The sequence below is a fragment of the Anabrus simplex genome, chromosome 2 (assembly GCF_040414725.1).
Source record: "Anabrus simplex isolate iqAnaSimp1 chromosome 2, ASM4041472v1, whole genome shotgun sequence".
Taxonomy (NCBI): domain Eukaryota; kingdom Metazoa; phylum Arthropoda; class Insecta; order Orthoptera; family Tettigoniidae; genus Anabrus; species Anabrus simplex.
The window spans coordinates 387767275-387791647 of NC_090266.1; the positions used below are offsets into that span (position 1 = coordinate 387767275).

The 24373-nt window shown below is 37.6% G+C and overlaps 1 protein-coding gene across 2 annotated transcripts in view; it reads right to left on the reverse strand.

Annotated features, from left to right (window-relative positions):
• Positions 1–24373, reverse strand: part of LOC136864160 (angiogenic factor with G patch and FHA domains 1) — a 663154-nt gene that overhangs the window by 421489 nt on the left and 217292 nt on the right. For both annotated transcript variants that reach the window (XM_067140807.2, XM_067140808.2), the window contains exon 6: positions 4893–5142. In XM_067140807.2, the coding sequence (XP_066996908.2) occupies positions 4893–5142 (250 nt within the window). The remainder of the gene's footprint in view (positions 1–4892; positions 5143–24373) is intronic.

Below are 24373 nucleotides of genomic sequence, written 5' to 3' on the forward strand. Positions count from 1 at the left end.
GTAAAAGGGACTGAAAAGGGGGTTGAATTATCTTTATTACGGTACTGATATCTCAAAAACTGAAGTTATTACAGGCGTAAAAATTGGTATTTAGAGTCTCCTTTAAAAAGAAAGAAATACATATTCTTTTGTTTTGGAAAATCCACTTAGTTGAATTAATTGTATGAGGATACTACTTATACCTAAATAAAACCTAAAGATGTTGCATATGTGAAAATGGGTATTTGAAATCACCTTTAAAAATTAAAAAACTCATATTTGGGGGGGTAAAATCAACTTGGAAGGGGGGGTGGGGTGGGTTGGAAATAGGTGTTGAATTATTTTCTTGAGATACAAATATCTCAAAAACTGAAGATGTTACAGTCGTGATAATTGGTATTTGGCAGCTCCTTTATCAATAAACGCATATTTTTTTGTTTTCGGAATACCACTTAAGGGATTGAAAAGAATTGAAGAAGCAGGTGAACTTTAAAATGAGTACCGGAATATCTACAGTGTGTGTCAAAAACTTTACATGTTACAGGCATGGAACTTGGTACTTGGGATGTCATTTAAAAATAAAGAAACATATCATTTTTTGTTTTCGGAAAATTCACTTAGGTGGGGGTGGAGGAAGGGCTGACAAAGGGTCTGAATTCTTTTTATGCGGATACTTATATCTCAAAACCTGAAGATGTTACAGATGTGGAAATATGGATTTGGAATCTGCTTTAAAAATAAAGAACTTTTTTTTTTACTTGAGAGAAGACGTTCTCACATGTACAGTTCTAAGTCGCATGGTCATCTTTGCCCCAAAAGGCAATACCACAAACGTGGTTTACAAAGATTTTCTGGGGTAAATTAAACTCAGTTTTTAAGTGAGGTCTTATACTTTAGGGATTTTCAGGTAATGTCCTAGTACAGTACTGAGGAACAATTACTTTTATCAAATCACGAAATCCACGTGAGATGCCGCGGGTCACTGTGTACATAAAGTTCACTGCAGATCGTACAGCACACAAAATTAAGATCGTCCCCATCACTGTCAACTGCAGGCTTGATTACCAACCAAATACGACTTTTAAATTTAGGATCCGGTTCAGAAACCTTGTACTGTGCGGTTTTTAGTTCATTTGTTTCTTCTTTTGCTTACTTCACTTTTTTGCCATGGTTTCTTTTCTTTTGGAACTACAGTCCACATTCGTTTCCGATAATACGATAGACGGAGAAGTCAAACTGAAAACCACAGCAAACTTGATCATCTCCACTCGACCATAATGCAACGCACTCCGCTAACACGCAGTACACTGTACACATTGAAACAGTCAGCCCATATAACTACATAGAACTACTACGAACGGCATAGCGCTGCCCAGTCCGGTCCGTGCCATGACGTCACGGGCTTCGTATGTTCAAGCCTTTCAAAGCCCATTGCAGTCTATTGCCAAAGCAGCTCCTGGGCTGGGCCATTCTGCAGGACTCCGGGAAGTTTCACTACCTTCCACAGATGCAAAGAAGAGATAGAAAGATTCAAGAACTCATCCACTACTTTGAGGAATCCATTCCAATTGTTGACATTGATCGCTCTAGAACTTATTCAAAGTGGAGGGTTATCTCTGAAGACCAGGATTTTCTCCCTAATTCTAGTAATTTGGGAAACACAGAAGGTGCCTGCCAACATGAAAAATGCCACCATAGTAACCATTTTCATGAAAGGTGATCGAGGTATCTGTGGCAATTATTGTGGCATTTCCCTACTATCCATAGCAGGGAAAAAAGTTCTGGCAAGGATTTTGTTGAACCGTCTTCAGACTGTCTCTGAAATGGTACTCGTTGAGTCTCAATCTGGGTTTCGGGCCTCAAGAGGTACCACTGACATGAGCGTTTGTGCTAGACAAATCCAAGAGAAATGCAGAGAACAACAAATCCCGCTTATTTTATGATCTGGAAAAGGTCTTTGATTCTGTTCCTAGAGAAGCTATATGGATGGTATTATGGCGCTTTGGCTGTCCTGGCTGTTTTATAGGTTTAATCCAGGCTCTTCATGATGGAATGGTTGGACGAGTTCTTGACCAGAATGAGCTATCAAAAGAATTTCCTGTCACAAATGGGCTTAAGCAAGGCTGCGTGCTTGCCCCCCACCCTTTTAACCCTGTACTTGACAGTCATGCTTCACGAGACTTCTACTATCGACCATGTAGGTGTGGAAATTAAGTTTCCGTATGATGGCGGACTGTTCAACCAAACCAGGCTCCGTTCTCAGAGACTGACCCATAATACTCTGATAATGGACCTTCAATATGCTGATGACAATGCAACACCTGCCCATACACCTGAGGAGCTTCAAACATCCATCAACTGTTTTAAGGAAGCATATGAATGATTTGGTCTGACCATCAACACCCATAAGACTACAGTACTTGTGCAGTCGGCACCAGGTGGTACTGTCCCTGAACTAAATGTTACCATAGCAGGAACACCACTTACACAAGTAGACCAATTCACCTCCCTTAGCAGTATTCTAACTACATACTGCAACTAAGAAAAGGATGTGGAAAATAGAATATTATCTGCCCATGCAGCTTACGGCTGCCTCTCCCACCGAGTTTTCTTGAATAAGGATCTCAAAATATATACCAAACTAATGGTGTACCAAGCTGTAGTCATAACATTACTATATGGATGTGAAACCTGGACACATTATCATTGCGACATAAAGAAACTGGAACGCTTCCATCAACAGAAAATTAGATCCATCATGAACATCAAATGTGATGACTACATAAGCAATGCAGCAGTTCTTGAAAAGGCGCATATGAACAGCATAGAAACCTTCATCATCACTCATCAGCTAGATGGGTTGGTCACATCCAGCATATGAATAATAGCAGACTGCCTAAACAACTTCTCTACAGTGAGATTGTTCATGGCAAATGGCCTCAAGGTGCTCCTTTGAAACGTTATAAAGACCAGCTTAAGGAGACTATGAATAGCACCAACATAAATGCTAACACCTGGGCAACAACTGCACAAAACTGTGTTCTCTGGCAAAAAACTACTGCAGAAGGTGTCTCACTGTTGGAGCAGACATGTCACAGACAAGAAACTGAAACACATGAAAAGCAGAAACTACTTCAGATCCAACCACGTCTTCCACCCACCTTTAGATGTGAGTTGTGTGGCCGCATGTTTCATGCAAATATTGGCTTGATCAGTCATCAGTGACATCTCTACAGAGCCAACGGACTTTAAGAGGAACTGGAGGAGAAAAACGTATTCTCGGAAACGAGTAGTGGCTGACAATGACGGCGACAATAACACAGTTGAAATAAAATCAGAACTTAACAAAATTGATGATGATTTTTACAAAGAAACCTTTCTCTGTACCCACTCCAATGGTGTACCATACACACCCTGCGACTATCTGCTCATGCTCCTCAAGCTAGTCTCAAGAGTGGGCATTTACTGGTACAATATACAACAAAACCACAAAACTACGATGCTGTTCTTCATTACTGGCAATTTTAACTTGGACATAACATGGGTAAGGAATGCTGATCCCATACCAAATATTCCTTTACTGAATAGAATCCTTTCTTTTTTTTTTTGTAAAGTGGAAGCCATTTTGTTTCAGTTTTGACTTAATATTTTAGTTTCTTTTACAGGTATAACCTGTTGTTAAATGTTTTCTTTTTCAGTTATTTTCTAAATTATATATAATCATAAACTGGCTTTGTCAGACTGATAGAGAATTCATTCTGTTGATCTGCTCAGTTTTGGAATAACCTTTTGGTTGAAATAAAATACATTTCTATGTGAATTCTGCTGCAAAGTAAAGATTATAAAATGGCAAACTGATATCGTGAAAAAGAGTATATTTTATGTTGCACGAGACATGCAGATAATGTAAATATTGATAACCATATAAATAGTGTATATAATAAGTAACTTAAACATACTTAGCACTTAGTTTATTTACAGAGAAAGAAACATGAAATTCATGTGTGAGTGGGATTTAACCTTTTCTTTATCTTCCATGCATAAATTGTATCACAATTTTTTAGATGACAATCATTACCATATTTTTGTTCAGCATACTGTATTTCATTTCTAGATTTATCATAATGCGACCTTAACAATCTCTTTCATTATTTTTAAGATTCTAAATTGTTGTACTTTTTTAAACAGCATACTCACTGCAGGGCAAAAGTGTTGATGGAGATAAGAAAATATCTCTACCCTCTGGTCTAGTTTAATGTAATCCTCCATAACCCCCTCCAACTGTTCAATCTAGAGTATCTTATAAGTTTAATGAGCATTTCACTGGTTTGTAGCTTCCTCAATATTTTTGTCTGTTTATTTCCTGTTATCAGGGTAATCTGAAAGCTCAAATGGACAAACTCATTTCCTTGGGAACTCTCTGAACCTGGCATTCTTTTACAGCTTTTCCTTAAGCTACCTCTGTGCCTCAAGATGCAATCTCTGCTCTTCATGGAGTATGATACCCAAGTGGCATTGTCACTGATTTTTCACAAAGGCAGCCGATTTTTGAATTTTGGCTAATGCACATGGAATTTTAGAAATGAAAGTCGTGTCCTCTGGCTCAGATTCCATGTATAGTAAAACTGGAGGTCTCATGGCAATGATCAAGATATCAAGCCATGTATGACAACAAGCTTGCTCTCTTCGTCTCTGCATTAAACCAACCAGTAATACTTTGTGTTTTCCAGTTATGATAATATCTCTTTACTTACCATCAAAATTTCATCACTCACTATTAATGACACACTTGAAACATCTGAATATATTTTCTGTCTACTTCTTGCCTTTTCTTACATGAACTAAATAGGTATACACTGTGAAGTACCTCCAAATTCTATTACTAAGAAATGTTTTCATGAAGTTTGACTAACCAGATGAAGAAGGTGCTGGCTGGATAAGGCCAGGTTCACAGTGACCACAGGTTTCTCTTCCACAGTGGATATGGCATAATAACTTGGTCCCTCCAACTTCCAACACGCTTCCATGGAGTAATACATATGACTCGCTCTCTTCCTTAGATGATGACAACCTTGTTCCATTCAGGTATGTTCCATTACAGCTACCAAAATCTGCTACGAAGAACATCTTTTCAGTCTCATTGAAAGTAAATTTAGCATGAACCTGAAAGAAAACAAAAGCAACAAATATTAATTTTCATCTCATTAAAACCTAGTAAAACAAATACAATTATCCCTCCAAATTAAATTATTTCATCAAACATGCAATTTTGTTCCATAAAGTATGAAACCTATATTTATATATCAATGCAAAATAATTCCTGTTGTCTACCATTAGTTCAGAGAGATTAAGGCATCCTTCCTTTGGTTATCTGTTCCATTGTCAGATATGAATATAAATTGTCTCATAACCTGTGTTGCTGTAAGGTCTGTAGTAATGCGTGCATTACTGTACCATGCCTCCCCTGTGAACCATGTGTCGTTGCCACGGTGGGGAGGCTTTTGCATCCCAGTGAAGCAGGAAACCAAGCTGTAGGTGCAACCACATGGGAAGGGTATCTGTCAAGAGACCAGACTAACGAATGTTTCATCAAAAGATGGGTAGCAGCCTTTTGGTAGTTGCAAGGGTGGCAGTCTGGATGATTGACTGATATGGACTTGATATAATGCTTAATATGGCTTAGCTACATTGATAATTCTACATGGCTGCAAGCAAAGGATAACTATTGCCATTACCAAATCCCAAGGACATGCAGCTCTCTCTGTGTGAATGAATGGTGTACTGAGGATGGCTTTCCAAAGGTAAAATATTTTGGAGGTAAACTTGCCCCCCATTTCAATCTCCGGGTGGGGACTACATGAAAACGAATACCGACATTCTGTGAGTTGGAGCATGGAATGTTAGAAGCTTGAATTGTTGACGGAGGTTGGAGAATCTGAAAAGGGAAATGGATAGACTAAATTTAGGTGTAGTTGGTAAAAGTGAAGTTTATTGGCTGGAAGATTTCTGGTCAGGCGACTACAGAATTATCAACACAAAATCAACCAGGGGAAACGCATGAGTTGGTTTCATAATGAATAAGAAAATCTGGCAGCGGGTAAGCTACTATGGCCTGTATAGTGAACGGATTATTGTTGTCAAGATACAAAGCCAATCCCAACTGCAATAGTGCAGGTCTATATGCCTACTAGTTCAGCCAATAATGAAGAAATCAAAAGGAGAGAGAGAATATTTATAAGCTACAAAATTTCAGTTTTGTTCCACATTTATGTGCATTTATAAGAAATAAATTGACCTTTTCAATACAATGCATCCCAATGAAGCAGGAAACCAAGCTGTAGGTGCAACCACATGGGAAGGGTATCTGTCAAGAGACCAGACTAACGAATGGTTCATCAAAAGATGGGTAGTAGCCTTTTGGAAGTTGCAAGGGTGGCAGTCTGGATGATTGACTGATATGGACTTGATATAATGCTTAATATGGCTTAGCTACGTTGATAATTCTACATAGCTGCAAGCAAAGGATAACTATTGCCATTTCCAAATCCCAAGGACATACAGCTCTCTCTGTGTGAATGAATGGTGTACTGAGGATTATATTATATCCATGGAAAATGCAAGTTAAGCATGATTTTATCTAAGGTGACTAAAACTATGCAATTTTCACGGGTCACATAGACATATTTTGGCTTTAACATTTTTGTCATTTTCCAGTAATTTTTTTATTTACCTGTCAATTTTCATGTTTTTGTATTATTTATATTTTTATTCCATTTTTGCATACCTGCTTGCAGTCATCTCAAAGACTGATTTTTCACATCTCCTAATTGTTGTTTGTAATTTCTTACAATTATCTTTCTTAGAAATATATATTTATGTGAATTAGGAGAGTAAGTTGTATAGACAGACACAGATGCATATAAAGCAAAAGAATAGTGAGCCTCAATTGAACTCTAATGATTTGACATATTTCAAATATACCCCAATAACATCCTGCGATGTTGAGTGGTCTTTTTCCTTTCACACGTCAATGTTGCATGAAAATAGAAGATCAATCCTATTTGAAAACTTTAAAATATAGAAAATTTGCTGTTGTAATTCTTTCTGATTGCCCATTAAAGTGTGACACTGATTTCTTTCTGTGCAAAGTCGAGAGTTATTGAGTAATTGAACAAATTCAAAATATAATAATGAAATTAATATTGTTATTTATTACTATTGAATGTTCTAGATTTTAAAAGAATATTTTCAATATAACGTTAATTTAAACAGCAGTAAGATTTTGAAGATTTTGAAAATGTGACCAAAAAACTTTTAAGTCATGTTTATTGTTGTATTTTAATACTTTCTAGGTCAGAATTGCTTGCATACTTCTAACATTTTTAGGTCATAAACATCTGGGCCCTAGTTATCACATAATCTGCTTAATTTTTATTTTGGCTGAAGATGGCCACTAAGTGGCTGAAACTAGTCTGAAGATTGATGTAATATTATTTACCCTCTTGTCAGTTTATTTCTTATAAGAGAGAGAATATTTCATAAAATATGTAATGGGAGAGTGGAATGTATTGGTAGGCTAAGGAAGAGAAAATAATGCAGCAAGAGAATTTGGACTGGAACAAAGAAACGAAAGAGGAAGTCGGTTGGTTGAATTCTTAACCAATCATAATTTAGTCCTTGCAAATACTTGACTGAAAAACTTCAAATAACAGCTGTATATGTGGACATTACCTAGAGATAATGGAATGTATCAAACAAACTTCAGTATGATTAGGCAAGAGATTTAGAAACCAGGTTGGATAGTGAAAATTGAGATGTGGACTCACAGCACATCTTAACACTAAAACCACCAGAGTGACGAAAATGACAGTTACACATTTCCCAAACTATTTTGATTAGTTTTCATTGTAGGATATTGAGCTGCAGTGACTTTTCTGATTAGTGGTCAGGATCATCCACATACAGTAAATATAATTAATTTTGCATCTCTGGATAGGGCGTTAGTAACGAGTGTATGTACTACCGCCAGAGCGGTCATTTTGACCACTGTATTAATTATAACACATGTCTTTCATTGAGATACAATCATCTGCTCATAATCATCCTATCAACAACAGTAATGTTCAAAAGCACAAAAATGAAACTCGGATACATTACGAACTGTGTGAGCATTATTTCCTCTGTGGCTCTTGTCAGCTTGTCACAGCATGGTAAAACATGTCTCACAGACCACCACCTCTCAATGAAGAGTTGCCTGGTCTACTGTATGACTTTCCAGGAGATATGTCTGATGTAGAGTGTGTCAAGATATAGAGGACCCAGGAGTAGAGGCTGCAGACGAAGATTACTACCAATCAAGTGATCACTTGGAATACAGTGATTCAGATCATACTGAAAACTGGATTGTTCGGGCTGAAGGTAAGTTGTTGTTGTGCTGTTTGTTTGTTTGTTTGTTTGTTTGTTTGTTTGTATCGGCTGACTAAGGACCACATTATTTCAGCTATCTTCTCTGGGCTTTGATCTCTGTGCAGTGCTTCTTCATTCGTTGCTGGTGTTGCTCTTTTCTTTCCTCCGTCCACGTCTTTCCCATCTTCAACTTTGTCCTTTCTTGAAAACCCTGGTAGTCTTTTAGTTTCCTCCTGAGTGGGTTGCGTTTTTGTATATCTTCATTAGTTATCCCGATCTCCTGTACGTCCATTTCCACCTTATCATCATCAGCAGCAGCAGCATCAGCATCATAACAACTTTGGTGATATTTCTCGACTTATACTGTATTAAAATTATGATGATACCTCACATAGGCTGAGTACTGACAAGTTTTCAATTATTTTATTACAGCTATAGAAACACTAGCCCATAAGCATGGTATCATAGGGGACATGGCAACCACGATAAAAGCCTCTAATGGCCAAATAATATGTTACTATAATTACTGTTGGCATCATGGACTGCACTGTAGCAGACTTGGGAAGACTACACCTGGTAAGTTTGCTCGCTGTAATACCTGGAAAAAGAAAAGCAAGATCTACTCCATATTTAAAAGGGCATGTTTCCGACAACAATGTAATGAGTGCATGGTGTCTTTTTATTGATGAATCAATACTGAAAAACACGAAGCAATGTACAGAAAGAGAGGCATAATGACAATAATGAGTGACAGTGCATGTCGAAAACAAAAATATAACTATTTCAATAGCGGCTAAAATGAGCACATCGGCCGTTCTAGGTATATAATATCTCTGCCACTTCTAGTGTTAATGGACATGAAATGCTGTGTTAAGCTGAAGAAACACAAATAATACAAGGAGATGGGATCTAGACATGTTGAAGGGAAAGAGAATGAAGGATTCTTTCAAGGAACATGTTACAAAAGGGCTAAATGAAAAGGCTGAAGAAACAATATATGTAGAGTGGACATTCCTGAAAAATAAGATCAGTAGAACTGCTGAAATAAGATTAAAAAGAAGGGCAAGATCAAGTAAGAACAATAACAGTATATTTATTGCAGCCAAATAGCCATACAGTCAAGTAAGAATAATGGATAACTCAGGAGATACTCTATTAGACTTATCTGAAAAATGGAGAAAGTACATTAATGAAAAAAAATGAGAAGAGCAGAAAAGAATACAAGCAAGTACAAAATCAATCAATCAATCAATCAATCAATCAATCAATCAATCAATCAATCAATCAATCAATCAACCAATCAATCAATCAACCAACCAACCAACATGGATCTGTATTTAGGGCAGTCTCCCAAGTGGCAGATTCCCCATCAGCTGTTTACCAAGAATTTCCTTAAATAATTACAAAGAAGCTGGAAATATATCGAACACCTCCCTTGATAAATTATTCTAATCTCTAACTCCTCTTCCTATCAACAAATATTTGTCCCAATTGGTCCTCTTGAATTCCAATTTTTTTTTTTTTTAAACGAGTAGCTTTCATCACACCAACGTAGGTAGGTCATATAGCGACGATACGACAGTAAAGGGCTAACATTGGGAAGGAAGCGGCCGTGGCCTTAATTAAGGTACAGCCCCAGCATTTGCCTGGTGTGTAAATGGGAAACCACGGAAAACCATCTTCAGGGCTGCCGAATGGGGTTCAAACCCACTATCTCCTGAATGCTGGATACTGATAATAGCTACAATTTCTTGTTTTTATGACCACCTTATTCAACTAGCAGTGTTAGAAAAAACAGGAATTTCAGGCAAATCCTACAATTTAATTGGCACATTACTATGACTTGGACATCAGCTTCCAGCGATTAACATCTTTTTTTTTTTTTGCTATTGGCTTTACGTCGCTCCGACACAGATAGGTCTTATGGCGACGATGGGACAGGGAAGGGCTAGGAGTGGGAAGGAAGCGGCCGTGGCCTTAATTAAGGTACAGCCCCAGCATTTGCCTGGTGTGAAAATGGGAAACCACGGAAAACCATTTTCAGGGCTGCCGATAGTGGGGTTCGAACCTACTATCTCCCGAATACTGGATACTGGCCGCATTTAAGCGACTGCAGCTATCGAGCTCGGTCGATTAACATCTAGTCTATTACAGACCCATTTTAATTGTTACTTCTTCCTGTTCACTTTTTATATAGTAATGATATTTTATTGTATAATAACATTCTTTGCTAGTTGTTTTACGTCGCACCGACACAGATAGGTCTTATGGCGACGCTGGGACAGGAAAGGACTAGGAGTGGTAAGGAGGCGGCCGTAGCCTTAATTAAGGTACAGACCCAGCATTCACCTGGTGTCAAAATGGGAAACCACAGAAAACCATCTTCAGGGTTGCAGGCAGTGGGGTTCGAACCTACTAATAACAATTTAATGATCAAATAATTGTAAAATAAGGTTTAATATAATGACTCAACTTTGAGATAATTGTACAAAGTGGCTGAAGATGCTCAACACAACAAGCAAAACATGTCCCATTTAATGTTTGTATTGTGGTAAATGTCCATTTAGAGACAATAAACATTTTTATGTATTAAAAACAAGAAATTGTTACTATTATTAGCAAGTTGAATACGGGCAAAAAACATGAAATTGGTTTTATGCAATATGCTGGATACTGATGTTACAAGTTAGGAGTGTATATGGAATCAAACTTTTTTTCATAGTCAGCAATTCATGAAACAGCAATCCATATGATGTAGTAATCGATGAAGATTCATTGACGTGCTATCCAAAGAGAAAAGGGCTGGGACCAATGAGAGGTCAGTGGAAGGAATAAGAAGAATAATAAAGTTTAATCAAAACTATGTATTCTTTCCACTTGAAAGATAACCTAAATCACAACTTAGCATTCCGTAACATGATACATTTATGAAACAACAATTCCGAATAACATATTTACAAGAAATCCCTAGACCATTTACAAAATGTATCAAATGAAACAATTCAAAAGGACATAGCGAACTGCAAGTCTCAACGTAACGAAATAAATGAACATAGTTTCCAAAAATGAACCAATAGAGAAGGCAGTAGGAAGGGGGGGTGGGGGGTGGGAAGAGTACGGGATCACAACGGTGGGAGTCGCGTAAACACTTTGAGATGAAGAGTACAAGATCAGTTCATATTAAAGGCTGTTGGGTGTAGGCCTCGTGTTCAATCATCCAAAAAAACTCTTGAGTCTATTAATTAATTGGAGGTCTTATTTTGTTAGAAAGAAACACTCACTGAAAAACTGGCCATAGAAACCAAAGTAATTTTAAGGTGCTGGCTGCCAAAATCCATTAGATAAACAATGGTGATAATAATAAATAAAGCACTCTGTTGCTCACCCAATGCAATAGGAAAATAAACAGTTTCCCAGCAGAATACTGGGAACCCCTTGGACGACCCTCCAACCTCACTTGGTATCAGCGCTGGACTGAAGACCGAATGATTGGGGGACGAATTTATACCACCACAGAAAGTTCGAGAAGAAAGCACACATGACATCCAGAAACATTGGACAGAGACGCAGCGGGTGACGTAATCCAGTTGTAGGTTAGTATGCAGTGAGCTGTTCAGCAGGACGGGCTTAAGGCGAGACTGTGGCGAATGTACAAGGGCAGTTACATGAGTGTAGATGGCAGTGAGTAGAGCAAGACAAGTAGAGTTCATGATGACGGCAGCCGTAATTAGGTGAGTGGCCGTTACACTGACCACTTAAGCGACTGCAGCTACCAAGCTCGATAAATTCCAACTTTATCTTCACGTTTCAATCTCTCCTAATTTTAAAAACACCAATCGACCTTATTCACCTACTAATGTCATTCCATGTCATCTCTCCACTAACAGCACAGAACATACCATTTAGTTGAGCAGCTCGCCTCTTTACTCCGAAGTCTTCCCAGCCCAAAGTTTGTAACATTTTCATAACAATATTCTTTGTTGTGTGGGTTGTTGTAGTCATGTCCTAGTTCGTGAGCCATGGAAAAGGTGATAATTTCTTGACATACATAATATGACGGTCTTGTAAATTTTGTAAATAATGAGTTCAAGAGAATACACATTATCTCCTTGAGAAGAGAGTTAATGGTTGTATTGTTGATGATTATTGCAGCACTTAGCATTTTAATACACTACTGTCAGCATACGATCAAGTAAAAATTAACAATCCAATTCCTACATCCTGATACTGTAATTGCATTTCAAATTCCTGGCATAGTTTTGAGAAAAGTTATTGAGAAATGATTATAAACATCCTCTTTTTCTTCCAGCATTTAAAGGCTGTTTCAATTTCTGTTCCATATGGTAGGAACAATGTTAGTTATTTACTAGCTGTAATAATCTATCAAAGTAATCAGGATTAACCACATTACTATTAATTCTGTTAACTTGTTGAAATTAAGATACTTTTTCCTTCTTATTTATTACAATATGTTTTACGACACACCAACACAGTCAGGTTTCTTTCCTTTTCTTTTTTTTTTTCAAAATGCTATTTGTTCGTGGCGTCAACCTCTAAAGATCTTTTGCCACTACTTGCACCATATGTTATGAACCTGCATCTAATTGTAACTGCGGAAGTGTAAAATGTTGAATATGAGGAAAGGAACGTTAAGGACGACACAAACACCCAAGTCCCCGGGCCAGGGATATAAATCATTTACAATTAAAAACCCATGACCTGGCCGGGAATCGAACCCGGGGCCGTCGGGTGACAGGCAGACACGTTGCCCCCTACACCGCGGGGCTGAACCAGATAGGTCTTACTGTGATGATGGGACAGGAAAGGCCTAGGAGTGTGAAGGAAGTGGCCGTGGCATTAATTAATTTAAGGTACAGGGCTGCCAACAGTGGGGCTCGAAACCACTACTGTATCACCTGGATGCAAACTCACAGCTGCGTGCCCCTAACCGCATGGCCAGCTCACCCGGTAAGATACTCTTTACGTGCAGTTTAGAAATGTAGTGTACTAGTTATTATATATGGTATTATCTTGATTTGCTGTTGAGTAATTCTTGTGTATTCCTTTTGATATTCACTAATTAACAGCAGTTTTCTTGTCTATTATTTTGTAGTAGGATAAAATAATAATAAGTTTTATTTACTTATTTATTTACCTGTGTCTTTATTCAGTGGCAAAGTTAGGGTTCTTGGCCCTCTCCTACATTCTTTTTTTCTAGTGGCTTTACGTCACATCAACAAAGATAGGTCTCAAGGCGACGATGGGGTAGGAAAGGCCTGGGAGTTAGAAGGAAGAGGTCATGCCCTTAATTAAGGCAAGCCCCAGCATTTGCCTGGTGTGAAAATAGGAAACCATGGAAAATCATCTTCAGGGCTGCTGACAGTGGGATTCGAAGCCACTATCTCCCGGATGCAAGTTCACAGCCGCGCGCCCCTAACTGCACGACCAACTCACCTGGTCCCTCCTACACTAAACCACATGCAATTTGTATTTCTTCGATGTATTTGGTCGATTTACGTGTTATAAACTTCATGATTAATCCAGATTGAAGGTTGTTATGAATTAAAAACCAATGAAGGTATTTGTTTGATGCAGTGCTATTTCAAGTAGCAATCCAGAACAAATATTAATTTCCTGGAATGAAGAAAGAAGCCTAAAATTGGATGAGAGATAGGTGGGGCTGTTTGTAGAAAGCAACTGATAGATAAGGGTAATTTGGTGGGTTTTTCTAAGGTCATTTAAACATAACCGTCCCAATATTTTGTAGTATACTATCATGTCGGAGCTGGAAGGCATATGGAATGCAGGAGTTCTGTACCTGTTGTAGTTTTGCTGCTTGTTCATAGGTTAGGTCAATCAGTACACTGCCACAGTAGTCAAAGATTGGAAATAGAAGCATTTGTATGAGTTTTAATTTATGGTCCAGTGGGACAACATTTTAATGATGCTTTAAGGGATAAAGGGATGCACGTACCTTTCCGCACACATTAGTTACGTGCTCATTCCCGGTCAGAGTCTCGTTTAGGGTGACCCCAAGGTTTGTAACTATCTTGGAGTATGCCACTTCAGTATCATCAATAATAATTGGAGGAGGATTGTGATTATTATTCAGAGCACATAGTAATTTTTTGTTTCCAATTATTATGCTTTGGGTCTTTCATGGGTTGATGAGTAAGACGTTGTTTCTGAAATACATTGTGAGTTTTCGTAGGTCTGTATTCATATGATGGATCACTTCGCACATACTATCTATATTAGTATGATAATATATCTGTAAATACAGAGGTATGTACAGAGGACAAGTGGGGGTGAAATATCATTGACATGCAGGCTGAATAATAAAGGTTCCAGCACAGATCCTTGAAAGATGCCAGATAATCTGATAGCCTATTTGGACGTACCATCGTTTACTGAGAGACACTGATGATGATTTGTGAAGTAGGATGTAAAGAAATTGAGCACACTTCTGCGGGCACCAAAGGAGCGCAATTTTGAAAGGAGGAGTTGTATGTTGACTGCATCAAATGCATTGCTAAAATCAAGGATTGCGAGTACCGTTACCTGTTGTTTATTGATAGCAAGCCTGGTATAATCTTCTGTTACCCAAAGAAGTGCTGTTGTTGTACTGTGGCTCTTCCTGAAGCCAGACTGCAATGGGTCTAATCAGCGAATGATTTGAGGGATATTCAGCTAGTTGCTCATTTATTAGTCATTCAAGGGCTTTCGCAAGCGGAGAAGTATAGATATAGGGCGGTAACCTGATGAAGAAATTGATGTAGTGTTCTTTAATACTGGAATCAATACAGCATCCTTCCAAATGGCTGGAAAAGTTCCTGAATTTATACAGTAATTAAAGATATGAGTAATGATTGGTAATACTGCGCTGGTGACATTTTTTTATGAAGCCTATTGGAATATGATCTGCTCCTTTCACTTGAGATTTAATGGAATTGAATACTCATTTTACTTCATTTATACTGACAGTTCATAATGAAAATTTTGGTTCAACATTCAAGTAATTGCCATCTTCGTGTGACGGGATTCTGGATTGGGGTCGAGTTTCCTCAATTTGTTTACACGTGAAATGAGTGTTAAGCATGTCAAGCAATAGCATTGGAATATGACGTTCTTTAATTTTTCCTATTCCTATTTTACATAACCGATTCCATGCAATAACTGTATTGAGATTTTTTGTTTGATTTCTGATAAATTTAAATTTACTGTTTCTAATTAGTTGCTTCATTTTGTTCCATAAAAGACAGTATTGTTCAAAATCTGTTTGCTCTTTTGTTGCTCTGTACTGGCCAAACAAAGCATCACGGCGGGCCATTGTTGCTTTTATCTCAGTGTTTAACCATGGAGCAGGAGAGCGAGTAACCTTTGCCTGCAGAACGGGAGTATGCTTGTCATATAATCTTAAAAATAAGGAGTTAAATCTATGTACATTTAAGTTCACGTCACGCAACTATCGTATGTCATCCCAAGGCAAATTATATACGTCATGTTGTTGTTGAGTCTATATTTTTCATGTCTCTGTAGTTTAGATACTTAGCTTTACATTTCAGCACCCACAGTGAGTAGTACAGATAAATAAGAACATGTGTAGAGATACCAGGGACAGAGATTTGACCATGCTTGACAGCTTTATAGGATTATTTGTCACTAAGTAGTCTATTAGAGTGTGGGTTGAACTGTTACGTGTGTGTATGTGATTAGTTGTGTCGAATGGTAAGGTGGTCACGTTCACTGAAATGAACAGTCTGTGAATTCGGTCCCAGTCACTAGTCTGAGTCAGGAGATTTGTGTTAAAAATCACCTAGGATTATGATGTGTTCATAACCTGGTATAAGTTTCAGCAGATACGCTTCAAGTGCATTTATATTTCTTATCTTGGGTGGCTTATATACTACTACTATTAACACTTTCTGGTTGTTGACAATTGCTTCAAGAAACATATATTCAGTATGACGGGTGTCATCAGGAGAAGATTTACAGATTATTTTGCTCTTAATGTCATCCCTACAGTACACTGACACACCACCGCCTCGTTTACCTGCACGTTAGTATATTACTTACTTTATTGTTGTGTGAACCTTGTGTAATACAGTATTTGTGTTAGCTTGTAGGAATAAACAGAAAAACCTTTTCAATAGGGATTTAATTTCAAGTACATTTCTGTTGTTAACCGACTGTAATTAGGTTGACAGCACAAACACCTGCGCTATTGAAATAAAACCAAGAGTGAGCAAGCCAAGGCTGTGTTCTATCTCCACTCCTCTTGAATATTTACTGTGAAAGGGTATTTTCTGAAGCACTAGAAGGAAAACAGGAGGGCACTGTTGTTAATGGGATCACAATAAAGTGCTGAAAATCTGCAGACATTACTAAACTGTGTGGTAAAGCAAAGTGCTGCAGCAGATCTCCGTTTGAACACGAAGACCAAAGTAATTGTCATAAGCAAACATGTCATTCAACCTGTTGACTTGACAGTAGCTGGCACATCACTGGAGCAAGTCCAATGCTCTAAGTATCTCAGCAGCAAACTTGATCACAGCTGGAACAATGCTGTTGAAATTACATCCCGGATTGAACAGCCAAGGACTGCACTCAAGAGAATGAGCAAACTTCTATGTAATAGGGACTTTAAGATCAATCTCGGTCTCTATTTACTTCAGTATTATGTATGTTCTGTCTTTAATGGTGCCGAGACTTGGACCCTAACAGAGAACACCAGGCCTGCTCAGAATATCATGGGTTGACAGAATACATGATACTGAAGTACTCCAACATCTGAACGAAGAGCTAGAGGCCATGCACAACATAAAAAAGAAAAAACTTAAGTACTTTGGCCATATCATTCACAATGATAAATACAGACTCCTTATCTTAAAATGTAAAATTGAAGTAAGGAGAAGTAGGGGAAGGAGGAGAATATCTTGGCTACGGAATCTATGAGAATGGTATGGGTTCAGTACCCCCACTCTTTTCCAAGTTGCTGAGAACAAGAACCAGATTGCCCTGATGACAGTCACCATCCAATGAGGATATGGTACAAGAAGAATAAGAATAAGAAGTTATTTTAGTAAAAATGACCATGCTTACATTATTATTCCATAATAATTGCATAGTAGGGAAAAATCTTTCTAGGAATTTAGCTCTTCCTAGAATTTGACTATTGTAATTAGGATAGGCTTAATTGCAGTTTAGAATTGTAATAATAACAATAAATACAGTAATAATGTTATTGGCTTTATGTCCCACTGACTACTTTCACAGCTTTTCGGGATGCCAAGGTGCCAGAACTTTGTTCCACAGGAGTTCTTCTATGTGCCAGTAAATGTACCGACATGTGGCTGACATATTTGAGCACCTTCAAATACCACCAGATTGAGCCAGGATCGAACATGCCAAGTCGGGGTCAGAAGGTCAGCGCTTCAACTGTCTGATCCACTAAGCCTGGGAGTTTAGAATTGTAACATAACTATTCTTATTAGGTAGTATCTTACTCTCTCTGTTTATTAGTATGAGGATTGGGGCAAAAGTCATGGCAACATTTTTTTCTTCTTTTCTTGTAGATATGTGAAAGGATCACAAACGTATATGTGTCGTGTGGAAGTTCTGCAGGCATAGTGTGTATGCAGAACAACAGATGGCTCTGTGATAGCTGGTAGTAGTGCAGCGAGGGCTGTGAAATCAGTCAGTTGGTGAGTGTCGTGTGAGATGGAAGTAACCCGTGTTGAGCAGCGCGCTTACATCAAAATATTACATGTAACTAATCTCATGATTAGACCCGTATTGAAATTTGCTATAAATGCTTACAATATAGTGATTATTTTAATCCACCTATTCAATACAAATTGGTTTTGTGTTGCTAGTTCATAATACTACAACACGAATTTACAGGGACATGTTTCGCTTTATTTACAAGCATCTTCAGCCTACATAATTGTCTCAAGGTTAAGACCTGTCATATTTGGATTGTTTTTACAAATTTTTGCTTGAGTATAAATCCATGTTTAGTGATAATATTTAAAAAACAGGAATTATGTACACATTAAAAATATGACCATATGAATTACAATGTTGAATTGAAGTAACCCTTATTTCTAAAATACATTGACGTCCAAAACATAGCAAGTACAATTTAAAAATTTGGTTAAAATTGTTTTCACAATTACAATGTTGAATTGGAGTAACCCTCAATTCTAAAATACATTGACGTCCAAAACATAGTAACTACAATTTTAAAATGTTGGCTAAAATTGTTTTCACAATGCTGTGGTTGATTGAATCAACTGTAATATGGCTTTAAATTTGAGTCATAAATATAAACTGAAGGTTAAAATATAGGAGCCATTTTTTCTAAAATCCATTGATTTCTGGAATACAGTAACTTCTGATATTGAGAATTTGGTTAATAATTGTGATCTCCAATGCAATTATTTAAAAACAACTATGATTTCACTCCATGTGTAATTTGAGTCGAAATGATATTCTAAAAATTAAAATCTTGGAACCATTGGAGACCAGCTTCTAGAATTTTCAAGGCTTGCTGCAGTTTGGTGATTTGATCAGTGGAAGTATTAGAATAATTAGTTCTTGTTTATTGCGACTTGAATATCCATTGGTAGCAGATTGTATTAATGTGGTTGTAGTTAAAGGGGGGGCTTCTATCCAAATCTTGAGTAGCTGTTTATGTTTCTTTCGAGGTAATAGAATGAGTGAAGCTTCTGGAACAAATGGAAATTAACTTGAAATACTGTTATGTGTTGTTGTGCTTGTAATGTGAGTTTGATGTTATATTTTTTCACTTACCCCTTTGACTGCTGCTACAAAGTCTTGTGGTCTTTCTTACGTTACTGTGACTAATGTCTGTTGTGGTTCTACTCCTTGTGTTGTATGTGTGGAGGGGCTGTTGTGAGGGGCAAGTAGGGGGTTGAGGGGGATAGATGTTGGGCGGGGCGTTTGCTATTGGCGTACCATGTGGTAGGGAGTTCTTATCTGTTGTCGAGGTGGGGGTAGGGAACGATACTGCGGGCGGGACGTTAAGCTTTGGCGTGTTATGTAGAGGGGGATTCGTTGTCGAAATAGTTTCTGTTGCGAGTGTTTTTAGATTAAATATCCTAAAGAATTTGCTTTTATCTGATTTGAAAGTTTGTAACAATGTTGCCAACTGTTCTATTAACGGGCTTTTTATTTCAGCCCCGTCATTCAAATTTTTTTCTTTATTAAAATATTGATCCAAATAAATATATATGTTTTCAAACTCTGTCATTAGCTTCCCCTTTTCGATCCTTTTGATTATTGTAAGGTCTTTGTCTATTGAGGTATAATGATGGCCGGTTTCTTTCATATGATTACTCATTGCGGAGTATTTATTATGCTTTAAGGCGTTAAAGTGTTCCATGTACCTGGTTAGGAAACTGCGGCCAGTTTGGCCAACATATGAAGATTTATACTGTGTGCATGTTAGTCTATATATTCCGGAACTTTGAAATTTGTTATTGTATTGTATTGTTAAATAATAACGTGTTCACTGGCATTCTGGAAGAGAGTGAGATGAGTTGTTGACAGTCATTTGGATGAAAACCAGTAGGGTTTCAGACCAAAAGGGGATGTCAGGATTAGATTTTCAGTATGTGCTAAGTAACTGATAAATGCTATGAAAGGAATAGAGAGTTATGCTTAAGTACTGTAGATCTAGAAAGGGCATACAATAGAGTACCGAGTCTAGTATAAAAAGCAATCAGAGGCATTCATATTGACAATTGGGCTGCGCTGAGAATTGATTGTAGAATGAGTTCTTTGTTCAAGGTACTTACAGGGGTTAGACAAGGTCAAATTCAGCTAGGGGAAACGTGGATGCCAACCCACGCTTCCAAGTCCAGAGACCCTGTTCCCATTTCTGAGAGGAGGGGGAACTGTGGGAGTTATTCTACTGCCCCCACCCACAGGAGAATATTTTGTACAAAAAAAAGTCAGCTCAGGGATGAAACTATCTATACTCCAGTCTGTTTTCTGAGCAACCTTTGCTTTATGGAAGTGAAAACAGGGTGGACTCGGTAGAGGTTTTTGGTTTAATGTTGCACCAACACATAGAAGGTATTCGGTGACACAAGGATGGGAAAGAGCTAGGAATGGGAAGGTAATGGCCATGGTCTTAAATAAGGTAAAGCCCCAGCATTTGCCTGGTATGAAAATGAGAAACCATGGAATACCATCTTCACGGCTGCCAGCAGTGGGCCAGGAAATCTTATTCGTAAGTAAGAAGTAACAAACATGAAGGGAGCAAAAATGATCATTGGTAAAACAGGTGGGAGCATTGGCAGGAGGGCACTCCAAACGAGGAGATGAAGGCTAATTTAGGAATGAATTTGACTGATGAAGCTGTACGCACAAGCCAGCTTCAGTGGCATGGCACGATTCAAATGGAGGAGGATGAGCTACTAATCAGATTAACCCATTAGCGCCATGTGTTGCTATATGGTAACGGTTTTTGCGCCTTTTTCTTTTAATACTATTAGCTACAAGAAATAATCTGGAAGATTGTAGTGTCATCCAATAGTTAGAGAAGAGTTTGTAGAATCGAGTAATCATGTTTATTTAATTTCCAAATCTATTATTGTATCATAAGGAATGGTGGACATTTGGTTATTTTAAGATTCCTGCGAAATGGCTGCCAGCTTCACGTAAGAAGGATATAAAATCTATAAGTGAAGTTGTTTCATTGGATTATGTTTACAGTAGTGTTGTGCAAACTTTGTTATACATGTTGTAAGCATTTGAAATAATACGGGCGCACAATGCCGTAGTAGTGCTTGCTGAATCATTAGCGTTATGGCAACGCTAGGCGTTCATACTCAGTAAAATTGTTGCAGCTGTCAGATCATGATACTTTATACTAATTCATACATCTTCATTGCAGGAAGGGATTTTCCCTTTTAGAAGTACTGGATATGCTACTGACTGAAGATCTCTATGTTGATATTTTTGTTGAACCGCCCGATGTAAGTGTACTTACAGACGAGGGCTCCTGGTTATGAAGATGATGTTGGGCTTATTGATAATCTCAGCTTTTGACAGTTACGTGTCTGTGCTGAAATGAAGCTTGTAAATAATGAAAGAATCGGGATTAGTTACGATGGTGAAGGTGTGTTACCAGAGGATGAAGTGCCTTTTCTGTCTACTGATGCAAGAACCTGATGCTACTGAAGAGCGGATAACTGACAGAGGAAAGAATAAATCAAATTACAAAGCAAGATAGACCAAAGGGGCCGATTTCAATATTGGGCGACATTTCTGGAGCCTAATTATAGTACTTGAAAATCCATGACTGCTGTTGACATTTTTGAATTGTTTGCAGATAACCAGCTGATCGAACATTCAGTTCGGGAGACTAAAAAGCATGGACCCACAAATAACTTTTGATGTAATTCGTTGTTTTATCGCCAAAATTTTCATTTCTGGATACAATAAATTGCCTTCCAAGCATTCTTATTGGGACATGCAGGATCATATGAAGACAGTGAGAAAAGTGCAAGTATTGAGGGTGGGCTTTTACCTGCCTCTGAAAATATTGGCTACTGTAGTTACTCTATAGTATATAACTGCATCTGAAGTACTTTGATTCTTCGTTTTCTTATTTTTGATTTTATTCATTTGTTGCAGTGAGTGTTTTGTTTTGACAGGCAAGGAACTGTACGTATGTCTCTGTACTGCAAACAAATATTTTCTACTTTGTTCAATAATTCTATTTTTATTTTTATTTTTTGCTGTGATGTGAATAAAAACTGATATTCCATATTCTTACAATAAATAACACTAAGATATTTCAACATTGTTATTGTAAAAAAAAAAAAAAAAAAAAAAAAAAAAAAAAAAAAAAAAAAAAAAAAAACCACTTTGCAACCTAAATTAGACTTCCAAAACTCACTGTTAAAAAATAGGTAGTGCAAGGAATATGTAATTACACAAGAATCCGGGTACTATTCATCACATACTAAACTCCAATTGCAGGAACTATCATTTTCTTGAACAGTATACGCTTGCATAACATCTGAGGATGATGGTTCTCTCCAATACCTTCTTTTGTTATGAAGTCTTTGTTTACCTCAAGGCTACATTTTTATCTCCTTGATTATGGCCTTCAACTTACTCAATAGTTGACCCTTACTCAACACTACTGATCTGTCAAAGAGCACAATAATGCATAGACCTATATAGCCTTATCTCATCACTTCACACATTTCCTGTGCAAGTACTTGTACTTAATTGTACCATGAATTCTCTCAACGTGCAATTGGTATTTAGGGTATTTAGTCCGCTATCAGGAATGTAATTATAAGCCTAGGATCTTATATTTCTTGTGTAGTTACTTTAGAAGTACACGGAAAATACATTCATGTCTGGATCATCCATTAAATTACTTACTGCCGAAGGAAGCATTCTTTCTAAAGCAACTGAACCTGTATCTTGTAATAATGTTCAAATAATTTTACAAACATTTCCGTGCATTTCTTTCCTGTTTACTTTTGACTGAATATTCTTCCTCATCGCTCTGTGAACATGCCATGAGTAGAATAATCAGATGGTTAATTCCATGACTGCATTCCAAACATTGTAGAAAGATTCTGCCATATCTGGAAGACCTTTGGAGATACACAACCAGCTTCATCCTTGATGTTGGTAAGTGAAAAATATAGACCTAGAGAGTATTTCATGGTCACTTCTATTTGAAATCAGATATGTGCATGGAAACCCCAGTTTCAAGTCATCCAGCACTAAAAGAGTTAACTCAAAACCATACCTGTTGAGCCCATGTTCCATCAATGTATGATTAAAATTGTAGAGTCACTACCATATTTTTGTAATATTTCACTTTGCATACTGTTCACAGTAAATAAAACAAAATCATCTCTTCTGATGTTTGCATGCTTTTCACTGGTGGTCCCCTGTGGTTTATAGGATAATACACTGGGGCTGTCACCTGAAATGATTTAATTGACCGAGGCCTCAATACTTGTACCATGTTCCTGATGTCCCACAGATCTAGAACTTAAGTTAGAACTACACTCAATATTACATAAGTATTATTTTGTGAGTAGATGTACATTTCCAAGCTTTGAGCCAGTCACCGAATAATAAATTTTGACCAGGATAGCTTGAAAGGGAAATTGCTAACATCATTCGTTTTACAACTGTGACAGTAAGATAATTTACACGTTAGATCATTTTAATGACCAATGTGAACAGGAATATATTTTACTTTGCAAGCTCCGTTTATGCGTTCAATTACTTGAATGCTTTCGGGACACATCTCATCAACTTTGTTGCTTGAACACACACGCACTCTCTCTCTCTCTCTCTCTCTCTCAAATATAAATGTATTTGTGTTTTCCATCACAGTATAACAACCCCTATTCTTTACATACAGTGAACAGATTTCACTTTCAATTAGTTGTTTTCATTCTAGGAAGCTTAAGAAAGCAGGAAAATGTTTATTATCTGAGGTTAGCAAGACACCATCTTCCATAACAATTGTCGTCAGAAGTCGTTCATTTGAACTAATGTGACACTGACGCTCATGATGTTTTGAACTGTCGCGAGATTTACACTGGTGCAGAAAATATATCTCATCCCTTAATCTTACTTCTCTGGATGGACTTTAGAAATGTGTTGCCTAAGATTTTTTTGTTATATTCATAGTATTCACCACATTTGGAAAATAAACACATGGGGATGTCAACAAAAAATCGTCCCTTCCAGGCCGTCTTCATACACATTCATAGCACGACCTACACACTAAACGCTACTATCGTTCAGTTTGTTTCTTCCACAAAACACGAATAGTTCGTTTGTATTCTCACCCTGAAGCCATAGTACACCATTGAGAAGTCTCTGGTTTACTCCATACAGGTTCGGATTTTGAAGCCCCAGTATGCCATCAAGGGCTACCATCGCGTGAATAGTACTACCTGTCGACTCAATA